Here is a 12,514-nt window from a genome sequence, read left to right on the forward strand (position 1 = left end):
CTGCTAGCATTTAATCGAATAGTGGCTTTGCATCATCTTTCCAAACAACATTCGTTGTTTACATTAGAAACTCAGCTATTGGAACTCCTATGTGTTAGTAGTGCCCCCTTTTTTTTTGGCTTTGACCCATTATTAGTAGGGAGCTTCCCTTAGATGTAGGGATAGTGGGCAATTACAACTTCTCTCTCTTTTGATGGGAAAGAGGGGTTTAAGGATTATTCATTAAATTGATATGGTCTAGTAAAGCAGTTTGTGTGTTTTTCTCCATCAAAGGGACTTTGGATAGACTAGATAACTTCTTGTAAGTTTTCTGGAATTTGATTGCTATGATAGGAGGTATGCATCTTGGCTTCCATTTAATTTATTTTTATGATTTTCATACTTGCTTTAGAAATTATGGCTTTCATTTGGTATCAGAGCGCTTCATCTCTAGTCTCGCTTATAATTCCATTAAATCTTTCTAAAATATGTTAATTGTAACACTGAGAGGCAAAGTCTTTGTACACGGCTGAGAGGTGTTTTTTTCAAGACGAGCTTGAGCTAGCCGATCCTTGGCAATGAGATGCTGAGAGAGGCTATGCACCAGGCGCACCGATGGAGTCACTACATGTGCCGGTGTCAATTTCTTAATGGATGCATACCGATGTTGTGCAAATCCGCTACGATTCGGCAGGGAGACGTGTCTGAGGCTCTAGATTTGTGCACCATTAGAGTGCACCGACTAACATAGACGTTGTGTGCGCCAGTCCAATGAAGGCACTATGTGACACAACACGTGGCATCAACAGAGAAGCCATTGCGCAATCTCAAGATGGCTTCGAGTTTTGCCTTGTCAATGGGATCCCATTCAGGCAATTTTTGGTCAGCTTTCTTTTTTTGTTGATTAAAGATTCCACATAAGCGGTCCTATCGCGGATAACCGAGTACAGGGGTCCTCATCATTGTTCGGTTTGGTGCTGAGATGGGCTTACTATAATGCCATTGATGCACCAGATGGTGCATCAATGGGGCGTTGTGTGCGTCAACGTTGAGTGCATGATGGTCAATGCGGTTTGGACTCCCTTCGTATGACATATCCTTGGCTCTACCATGCATCGGAACACAGCCAAGGCCGACGCTGGGTGCGTCAGCGTTGATTATGACAGTGGCACGCATCAAAACACCGCCAAGGCCTGTGCTGGGTACACCTACGCCGATAACAGTGGTGGCACATGTCAAAATGCAGCCAAGGCTGGTGTTGGGTGTGTCGACGTCAAGATCCGACACCGCCTTCTCTACATGCGAAGCCGGACGGCGTTGTGTGCCCCAAGCGGGCACTGGATGCACCATCGTCGAGATCACGATGGAACCATGGTCCGTTGTGGCTCGGCAATGGTGGCGCCATGAGCGGCATTCCGAGAAGAGAATTGAAACTTTTTCGCTCATAGTGCATGTGCACTAGCTGGAGGTTGAAGACAAAAAAAATTAAAAAAGTGAGTGTTCAGTTGGATTTGAATCCACGCCCTCAACTTGAGCATGTGGGCAATGACCACTCAACCATCTCACCTCAATAATTATTATTGGATACATTTAATTGATATATGAATAACTGGAAAATAGTATATGTTTCATGTTACATTTAATGCATATGTATCAAACAATTGTACATGCATATATCAATGTATAATATGCATATTTTTGTTAATTTTTCTATTGTGAAAATTTTATTTAGGTCTTATGCATACTTACTTTTCTATGCTTATTTTTGGTTGACCTAAATATATAGAATTAATAAATGACATAAATTTTAGTTAATTATTTTGATGTCATATTTTTTGTTTACATTTGAATAACTGAGTAATACCCACAACATCCTTAATTATAAAAATGTCTAGTGACATTAAGCTTAGTCACATAAATTTAATGACATCAATATTTGTGATTAATCATTGAAATATAATGATTTAACCCCATAGGGTATTTTTTTATATTTAAGTGATTAATTAGGATGGGATAGAAATATTCCAAAAAATATTCTAGTTGCCCATTGGCCTAAAATTCCTTTAGAGATAATTTTTTTATCCCATCATAAAGTAATATAAATCACTTATGTGTTACAATCTAAGCCCACAAGAAAAATTATAATGATATGTTGATTTATTTGTTTGAATTCATTTACATGGGTAAATATTCAATATTTCGCTTCATTGCATGTTCTAGTAAGCATTGTTATTTATTTTGCATTTGTTCAAACTTTATCTGTTCTGAATTTTGATTCCTCCAATATTATTCCTTTGAATGGTAATAATTATGTTGATTGGAAAGAGAAAATTCTCCTTGCATTGGGGTGTATGGACCTTGATTTGGCACTTCGAGTGGATGAACCTCCAAGGCCCACAAAATCAAGTACCCAAGTTGAGAAAACATCGTATGATCTTTGGGAGTGTTCCAATCGCTTAAGTTTTATATTTATCAAGTCTCACATTGGGAAGAGTATTCATGGATCAATCCATGATTGTGCCAAAACAAAAGGATATCTTCAAGCTATTCAAGTTCAATTTGAGACTTTTGAGAAGGCATTAGCAAACACCTTGATGACAAAAATGTGTTCCATGAAATTTATTGGCACCAAAGGGGTGCGTGAGCACATCATGCAAATGTGGACATAACCGCAAGATTGAAATCGTTGGAGATTTTTGAGACATTTCTGGTTCACTACATCCTTCACTCACTTCCATCTAAATACAGACCCTCCAAGATCTCTAACAATACACATAAGGGGAAAAGGTCAATTAATGAAATTTTGACCATTTGTGTGCAAGAGGAAGGGAGGCTGAATCAGTAGAGGATTGAAAGTGCACATTTGATGACTTGTGACAAGAAACTATTTAAAAAAGGAAGGGAAAAAGGCTGCTTAATCAAGTTTATAAGGGCAATGTCTAATGCTTCTTTTGCAAGAAGAAAGGACATATGAAAGGTGGAGGCGGTTGGGACCTATAGACTTGTCCTTAACTTTGGTTTTGTTTTAAACCTTGAAATGACCTTTTATTTGTCATCCTTTTCAAGAAACCATATTTCAATTTCTAGACTTTTACCATGTGGTTTTTGTTTCGATTTCCTTGGTAATTCCCTTCATTTGTATAAAGACAATATTCTTGTTGGAAAAGGTATTTTGGATGATTGGTTATTTAAACTTGTTTTAAATTCTACACTTGAATATAGTCGTACAACTGTGCAAGGTACAAATGTTGGCATTAAGCGTGATGTTATAATGAGAAATCCTCCATGTTGTGGCATAGGAAATTATGTCATATCTCCATTAATAGAATTTAGAGATTGGTAAATTGTGGAGTCCTTTAGGCTCTTGACTTTACAGTTTTTGGTATTCGTGTGGATTGCATTAAAGGAAAGCAAACTAACAAGTACAAGAAAGGTTCCAAGAGGACTTCTGATGTTTTAAAAATTATACACACTGATATTTCAAGTCCTTATGATCGATATTTTAATGGTCAGAAATATTTCATTACCTTTATTGATGGTTATACATGATATATGTATCTCTATTTGCTTTTATGATAGAAGTGAAGTACTAGATGTTAAGGTCTATAAAGCATAAATAGAGAAACAATTGGGCAAATATATAAAGATCGTGAAGTCAGATAGAGGTGGTGAATATTATGATACATTCACTAAAAAAGGACAATTGCTAGGTCCATTTGCATGGTTTATTGTAGCATAATACACAATGTTGGGCTCACCATATCAAAATGGTGTGATTAAAGGAGAAATCGAACACTAATGGACATAGTGAGGAGTATGATTAATAACTCCAATATCCCATTGTCTTTGTTGAGTGAAGCTCTAAAAACTGCAATATATGTACTAAATAGGGTTCCAACCATGGTTGTTCACTAAATGCCATTTGAGTTTTTGGAAAGGTTGGAAACCTAGTTTAAGGCATGCACATTTTTGGGGTTGTCTAACTGAAGTTAGAATTTATAATCCACTTGAGACAAGACTCTAGAATAGTCAGTGTATACTTCATTGACTATGGAAAAAAGTCTAAGGGATACAAATTTTATTGTCCATCTCGGGTGATGAGAATTGTGGAATCTAAGAATACAAGGTTCCAAAGAATGATGAGATTAATAGCAGTAGTCAACCCCAAAACTTAGTTTTCGAGGAGCATAACAGTTATCGACTTGCTTCTACTTCTTCATATATATTGGTTGTATTTCAAGATAATCATTAGGATTTGATTATTTAAAAACAACCAATAGTTGAAGAACCACATCATCATGAAGATATTCTTATAGATCCAGTTACTTAACATTCTCAACCTGAAAATGTTGAAATAACATTAAGAAATCTTCAAGAGTTAGGAAACCTACAATTTATTCAGAGTATGTTGTCTACATTCAAAAATTTGACATAAACATTGGTGTTGAATATGACCCTATTACGTTTTCACAGGTTATGAGTAGAAATAAATCCACATTATGGAATGATGCCATAAAGTAAGAGTTCGATTCAAAGGCTAATAACCTAGTCTAGGATCATGTTAAATTGCCTAAAGGGGGAAGGTCATTGACTGTAAGTGGGTTTTTAAAACCAAAAGAGAATCTTTAGGCAATATTGAAATATATAAGGCAAAACTTTGGCCAAAGAATTCACTCAACAACAAGGAATTGATTATTATGATATCTTCTCTCCTATTTCAAATAAGGATTAATTTCGGATAATCATGACATTGGTAGTTCATTTTTATATGGAGTTATATCAAATGGAGGTGTAAACGGTTTTCCTCAATGGAAACCTCGAGGAAGAGGTTTTCATGAAACAAAGGTTTCATTTAAGAAGGAAATGATCACATGATTTGTAGGATCAAGAAATCTATATATAGGTTAAAACATATCTCCCATCAATGGTACTATGATGTTATTTCTTCATTTGCTTTTACAGAGAATACCATGGATCAATGTCTATACCCTAAGATCAGTGGGAGCAAAATAATTTTCTTAGTCCTATATGTAGATGATATTCTACTTGCTTTAAGTGATTTAGGTTTACTTCATGAAGTTAAGCGATTTTTCTCGATGCAATTTGATATAAAAGATATGGGTGATACTTCTTATGCTATAGGCATAAATATTGAAAGAGACAGATCTTGAGGGACAATAGGATTGTCCCAAGAAACCTATATCAATAAATTTTTAGAGATATTTTGTATCTGGTGTTGCACCTATTGTCCTATTGTCAAAGGTGACAAATTAAGTTTGGAACAAAGTCCTAGAAATGATTTGGTTAGGGAACAAATGAAAAAATATTCCTTATGCTTCCACGATTGAGAGTTTAATGTATGCTCAAGTTTGTACAAGACCTGATATTGCATATGGAGTTGGAATGTTGGCCAGATATCAAAGTAACCTTGGTTTGGACCATCAGAGAGTTACAAAGAAAGTCATGTGATACCTTCAAGGGACTAAAGACTACAAGTTTATATATATGCGATCTAATAATCTAGAGAAGATCGGATATTCAAACTTTGATTTTGGTTGGCTGCCTTGACTCTAGAAAGTCAACATCAGGATATGTTTTCTTAATAGATGGAGGCGCAATTTCTTGGAGAAGTGCAAAACAATCTTTGGTTGCTACTTCTACCATAGAAAAGAGTTTGTAACATACTTTGAAGTGACATCACAAGCTATATGGTTGATGGGTTTTATTTTTGGGCTTTAAATTGTTGACACAATTTCCAAGCCATTGAGGATTGTGATAATTCTGATGCAGTGTTTTTGCACAAGAACAATAAGAACAGAACTCATAGTAAATACATTGACATTAAGTATTTAGCTATTCGAGAACATGTCAAAGCAAATAAAGTGGTTGTGGAGCACATCAACACTAGATTAATGATTGTTGATCATTTGACCACGGTCTACCACCCATTGCTTATAAGGGACATGTTGAACATATGTGACTCAGTTCTACTATATAATTTTTTGTGTGATTGAGATACACTTTATGTTTTTATCGTATTTTGTCAATTGAAAAATTCTATTAATTTCATATTTGTCTTCTCTTATTTAGTTGTTGTATACATGAAGTTTAGAGAATGACAATTTAAATCTTGGTGATCCTGAGTGAGCATTCGGAAGTTTATTCATAAAGATATGTGTCACATATGGTTCTCATTCAAAGGAAAAAGTTGCATTATGATACATAAAAGATAATACTTACTCTAAAAGACTTATCATCGTGATTCATACAATTAAATTTTTTTATATGGATATAAGGATTATATCTATGGGAAGAGGTTTTGATAATGTATTAATATTCAATGATACATTATTAAGTATTAAATGGGTAAAGTGGGAAAATAAGATATAGTCAAGCAAAACAGTCTTGTGTTTTTCTCCATCAAAGGAACTTTGGATAGAATAGATAGTTTCTTGCAAGTTTCTGGAATTTGATTGCTATGGATGGAGGAATGCATGTTTAATTCAGTTTTATGAATTTCATACTTTAGAAATTATGGCTTTCACTTTGAACTACGAAGTGACAGATGGGAGAGACATAGCAACAAAGCATAGAAGCCCAAAGAAATTTGAAGCTTGATCCACGAAATTTAATGTTCAAATGTTGGACAAAAGATCAAGTTATCAACAATGCCATGAAGAGTAACAGCTCTGTCCAATGTTCCCTTGGGACAATCCGTGAATGAGACTAGGTAGAGAGAGAGCAGGAAAGTTTTCCTCTTCCCACAGATAGAAGGGAAAACAATCGTAGGGGTAAAAGTAGAGGTAGAGGGATGACTCTCTACCTTTTTTAGACAAAAATTGGTCTTAGGAAAAAAAAGGGGAGTCGGCTTTCTTCCTTTGTGATTTTGTCTACAGAAAAGAGGAGAATGATTATCCATCTCATTTGCACAATGGTTATGCCATCAAACTTATGGGAGAGGATAACTTTCTGGAAAATGGTGTTCACAGAAGTAGCACTGGTGGAACAATGGTTACAACATTGCCATATAACACAACTTAGGATTAGTTGTTGAATAAAAATTTCTAAATTAAGATTATTTGTCCTAGTCTTTTGGAGTGTCATAAGTTATGATTCAGTTTGTTTAGCACATTGTGCCTATCGTGCCTTAAGTGGGAGTTTTGTTTTTGTATATTGTATCGTGCCTATTTTTCCTCGGTTCTTTCAGTCACGTATTAGTATATAGAAATAGACTGTTAGTTTATCAATGTGATATCAAAAAAAGTTATATCCTCTGCTTCGTTCAGTATTTCATTTTTATCAGTAATCAGAGCTGGATTAGCGACTTTGGGAAGAAATTCCATCCAACGACCCCTCCTCCTGTCGCTGAAGAAACATAGCTCCTTGTATTTCCAATGCCGCATCTGTAGAAGGAGCAAGGAGAGAGCGAGACCTCTCTGGAAAAAATTTCAAAACGATTCCGAAAATCAGAGCTCCCGAAAATCTTGTCGTCGCCGTAGATCTTCCTCTATCGCCGTTGTTGTTACTGGTGACGAAATCCCATTGCTGAAAGCTCGTGCAGCAAGTACAGGCCTCCAGAGTCGAAAATTTTTCGGAACGATCCCGAAATTTTTTTCGAGACCTCCCATCGCTAAAGAAACAGAGCCGAATTTTTTTTTTTTGGAACCCATCCCTGAAGAAATCAGAGTCGCTGATCTCTGTTTGGGAAGAAATTATTCTCCATTGAAGAATCACCGCCACCGCGGGTCGTCATCGTTGTTGCCGCAAACCTTCCTCGCCATTGTCGTTGCCGCTGGGAAGAAATCCCAAAATCAGAGTCGCCTTAGCTGCATACCTTCCTCGTCGTTGCCGTTGCCGTTGCCGCCTTCGGTATCTGGTATTTTTTTTCTCGCTAAATTTTTCAGCAGAAAAATTTTCCTTAGCCGCAGAAAAAAATTGTTTTCTCTTTCACTCTGGTCCGAAGAGAAAAGCCAGAAGATACACTCTGAATTAAATCAGCGATTTTTCCCAAGGTCCGACCCCACATTGATCCGAGCCAAATATAAATTGATCCAAGCTCAGCCGAAATACTGAACCAAGCCAAAACCAATTGAGCCGAGCCGAGCCAAACCAGTTTTTTCATTCCAAGCTTCTGAAAATTTATGGCTTCCGAAATTTTTATACAGTTAGCCATTCCACGCTTTGATGGTGAATATGACCATTGGAGCATGCTCATGGAAATTTTTTTGAGGTCCAAAGAATATTGGACGGTTGTTGTTTCTGGAGTAGTAGAACCAGTAATAGGTGTTGTGTTTACAGATGCACAAAAGACAAAGCTTGAAGGGCATAAGCTAAAGGATCTTAAAGCAAAGAGTTATCTATTCCAAGCTATTGATCGATCAATCTTGGAAACTATTCTTTGCAAAGACACAACTAAACATATTTGGGATTCCATGAAGAAGAAGTACCAAGGTACAACAAGGGCTAAGAGGCAGCAACTTCTAGCACTTCGTTCGGAGTTCGAAATACTTCGAATGAAATCAAGAGAATTAGTTACAGATTATTTTTCAATAACGATGGCAATCGTTAAAAAAATGCGGATCCATGGCGACAAGACAAAGGATGTTCTTATTGTTAAGAAGATTCTTCGATCCTTGACACCAAAATTTAATTTTGTTGTTTGTGCTATAGAAGAAGCTAATGATGTTGATTTACTGTCAATTGATGAATTACAAGGTTCTTTGTTGGTTCATGAGCAAAAACTTAACCAGCAGGACAAAGAAGAACAAGCATTGAATAATTTATTAGAAAATCACTCTATATCCAGTAGAGCTGATAGAGGACGAGGAAGACACAAAGGTCGAGGTAGAGGAGGCAGAAACAATAATGATCGTGGGAACCAACAAAAAAGTCATCATCACCAAAAGAATCAATTTCAAGGGAGAGGCAGAGGACGTGGAGGCCGCCACTCAAGAGGCAGAGGACATGGAGGCCACCACTCAACAACTTATAAATCAAAGTTAGCAGACAAGTCCAATGTTGAATGTTTTATATGTCATAGGTATGGTCATTACAAATCAGAATGTCAAACTGATTTGAATAAACAACGTGGATATCAAACTAACTTTACAAAAAAGGAAGAAGAGGTGTCTCTTTTGATGGTGTGTCATGTGAAGGAGGAAACTCAACAAAACATGTGATATTTAGACACTGGCTGCAACAACCTCATGTGTGGAGAGAAGGAGGCATTTTCTGACTTGGATGAATCCTTTTGCAGCTCAGTTAAGTTTGGTGATAACTCCGTAATTTCTGTTATGGAAAAGGAAAGGTAATAATCCAAACCAAAAGAAATTCTACCCCCACTATCGCTAATGTTCTTTTTGTGCCAGATTTAAAGACCAACTTGCTTCGTGTGGGTCAGTTACAAGAAAAAGTATACGAGATTGTTATCAAAGATGGAGTATGTCAGATTCAAGATGCAAAGTTGGGTTTAATTGCTCAAGTTAACATGACGGTGAATCATATGTTCTCACTTTATCTCCACAACACAGCTCATTTGTGCTTCTCAGCAAAATTAAAAGATGAGGCATGGCTATGGCACTTTCGCTATGGGCATCTGAATTTTGGCAGATTGAAAACACTACAACAAAAGAACTTAGTGACGGGGCTTCCTCAAATTACAGTCTCTTCTCAAGTGTGTGAAGAATGTGTTGTTAGCAAACAACACCGTAATCAATTTCCACAAGGAAAATCTTGGAGAGCGAAGAAAGCATTGGTGCTTGTTCATTCCGACAGTTGTGGGCCAATAACACCACATGCGAATGGAGGTAAAAGATATATCATTACTTTCATTGATTATTATAGTTGTAAGATATCGGTTTATTTTTTTTCAAGAAAAATTTGAAGCCTTTGTAGTTTTTAAAAGCTATAAAGCTCTTGTTGAGAAAGAAGTTGGCATCCCAATAAAAGTTCTTCGCACGGATAGTGGTGGAGAATATAACTCACATGCATTTGCAAATTTTTGTGAAAACCATGGAAGCAGGAGACAACTTACAGCAGCTTATACACCCCAACATAATAGTGTATGCGAGAGGAAGAATTGTACTATTATGAATATGGTGCGAAGCCTTTTGACTACAAGTGGCATTTCAAAAAGTTTCTGGCCTGAAGCAGTTAATTGGAGCATCCATATATTAAACAGAAGTCCCACACTTGTTGTTCAAAATATGATACCAGAGGAAACATGGAACAGAAAGAAGCTTGTTGTAGATTATTTTCGGATTTTTGGGTGTATTGCTTATGCCCATATTTCAGATGAGAAGAGGAGGAAGATAGATAACAAGGGAGGAAAACGCATTTTTCTTAGAGTTAGTGATAAGTCAAAAGCCTATAAACTATACAATTCTAGCACCATGAAAATTGTCATCAGCCGTGATATGGTATTTGATGAAAAAGATGCCTGGTCATGGAATCAAAATGGTGTTAAAGAAAGTATTCCAGTAGATTTTGATGATGATGAGAAATGGTAGCAGCCTATGGAGAATGAGCAAGAAGAGGAAGTCACTCAAAATGTTTCAACTGATCCAAATTCACTTGCAGCTGAATCACAACGACCTCAACGTGTTCGAAGAAGACCAACATGGATGACTGATTATGAAGTAACTGGAGTTGACCAAGGTAATGACCCACTTACACATTTTTCTCTGTTTTCAGATTGTGATCCTACCATTTTTTAAGTGGCTGTCAAATAACCAAAATGGAGAAAGGCTATAGACGCTGAAATTACAGCCATTGAAAAAAATAATATATGGGAGCTATGTGATCTTCCAAAAGAGTAGAAGACAATTGGTGTAAAGTGGGTTTACAAGATAAAGTTGAAGGAGAATGGTGAGGTTGACAAGCACAAGGCACGCTTGGTAGCTAAGGGCTACAAGCAGAAGTTTGGTATTGATTATAAAGAACTATTTGCTCTGGTTGCAAGACATGATACAATCAGATTGATGATTGCTTTGGCAGTTCAAAACTCATGGCTTATATTCAAGTTGGACGTGAAATCAACATTCCTCCATGGAGATTTGAAAGAAGAGGTATTTATCAATCAACCTCTTGGTTATGTTAAACTTGGCAACAAGCATAAAGTGTATAAGTTAAAGAAAGCTCTATATGGATTAAAACAAGTTCCACAGGCTTGGTATAATCGTATAGAAATTTATTTTTTGAAGGAAGGATTTCAGAAATGTCCTTATGAATATACACTTTTTATAAAAATTGAATATGGAGGAAAGATGTTCATTGTTTGCTTATATATAGATGATTTAATCTACACTGGAAATCATACAACCATGTTTGGTAGTTTTAAGAAATCCATGATGGCTGAATTTGAGATGTCTGATCTTGGCTTGATGCATTATTTTCTTGGCATAGAAGTGGTGCAATTTTCTACTGGAATTTCTATTTCTCAATAGAAGTATGTGTGAGAAATCTTGGACAGGTTTCAGATGAAGGATTGTAATTTTGTAAATACTCCATCTGAATTTGGTATAAAGCTACACAAAGATAATGGAGGAAAGAAGGTTGATGACACTCTTTACAAACAAATCATGAGGAGTTTAATGTATTTGACATCAACAAGACCTGATATCATGCATGCTATAAGTGTGATTAGCAGGTACATGGAACGTCCTACAGAGATTTATCTCTTGGCTGCAAAGAGAAATTTTCGTTATTTACAAGGTACTAAGGAGTTTGGGTTGTTCTACAAGAAAGGAGAAAAGTCAAATCTGTTTGGCTTTACAAATAGTGATTATGCAGGAGATTCAGATGATCAAAAAAGCACATCTGGGTATGTTTTCATGATGGGGACAAGAGCTGTTTCATGGTCATCAAAGAAGCAACCTATTGTCATACTGTCATCCACTGAAGCTGAATTTGTTGTTGCAACAGATTGTGCTTGTCAAGCTATTTGGCTAAAGAAATTTCTTCAAGAGCTGCATTTTAAGGAGGATGGACCTACTCAGATTTATTGTGACAACAGTTCAACAATAAAGCTTTCAAGAAATCCAGTTTTACATGATCGAAGCAAACATATAGATGTGAAGTATCATTTCTTGAGGGATCTCACAAATGATGGAGTCATTAATCTTATTTTCTGCAGAAGTGAAGACCAGATTGCTGATATTCTAACCAAGTCTCTCAAGTTTCATGCATTTTAGAAGCTCAGGAAGCTACTTGGTGTTTGCATTTCAAATGAATAAATTTGAGGGATGGCGCTTCAAAGTTTTACTCTTATTAAACCAAATGTTATGTCTGGAACATCAGTTTAAGGGAGGGATTATTGAGTAAAAATTTCTAAATTAAGACTAGTTGTCCTAGTCTTTAGGAGTGTCTTAAGTTATGATTCAGTTTGTTTAGCACGTTGTGCCTATCATGCCTTAAGTGAGAGTATTGTTTTTGCACGTTGTATCGTGCCTATTTTTCCTCAATTCATTCTGTTATGTATTAGTCTATATAAATAGACGATTAGTTTATCAATGTGATATCAGAAAAATTATATCCT

General features: G+C 36.2%; 1 protein-coding gene across 1 annotated transcript; it reads left to right on the forward strand.

Moving 5' to 3' along the window:
- Nucleotides 1-1,089: 1,089 nt before the first annotated feature.
- Nucleotides 1,090-10,487, forward strand: LOC137948519 (uncharacterized). The gene is made up of 5 exons (XM_068794606.1): nucleotides 1,090-1,353; nucleotides 8,145-8,694; nucleotides 8,786-8,977; nucleotides 9,348-9,785; nucleotides 9,874-10,487. Exons 1-5 carry the CDS (start codon nucleotides 1,090-1,092, stop codon nucleotides 10,485-10,487), a joined length of 2,058 nt encoding a protein of 685 aa, XP_068650707.1.
- Nucleotides 10,488-12,514: the final 2,027 nt, after the last annotated feature.

Source organism: Aristolochia californica, unplaced genomic scaffold (assembly GCF_029961685.1).
Source record: "Aristolochia californica isolate CCGP_79_NKW_82.1479 unplaced genomic scaffold, dmAriCali1.0.hap1 SCAF_1, whole genome shotgun sequence".
Classification (NCBI taxonomy): Eukaryota; Viridiplantae; Streptophyta; class Magnoliopsida; order Piperales; family Aristolochiaceae; genus Aristolochia; species Aristolochia californica.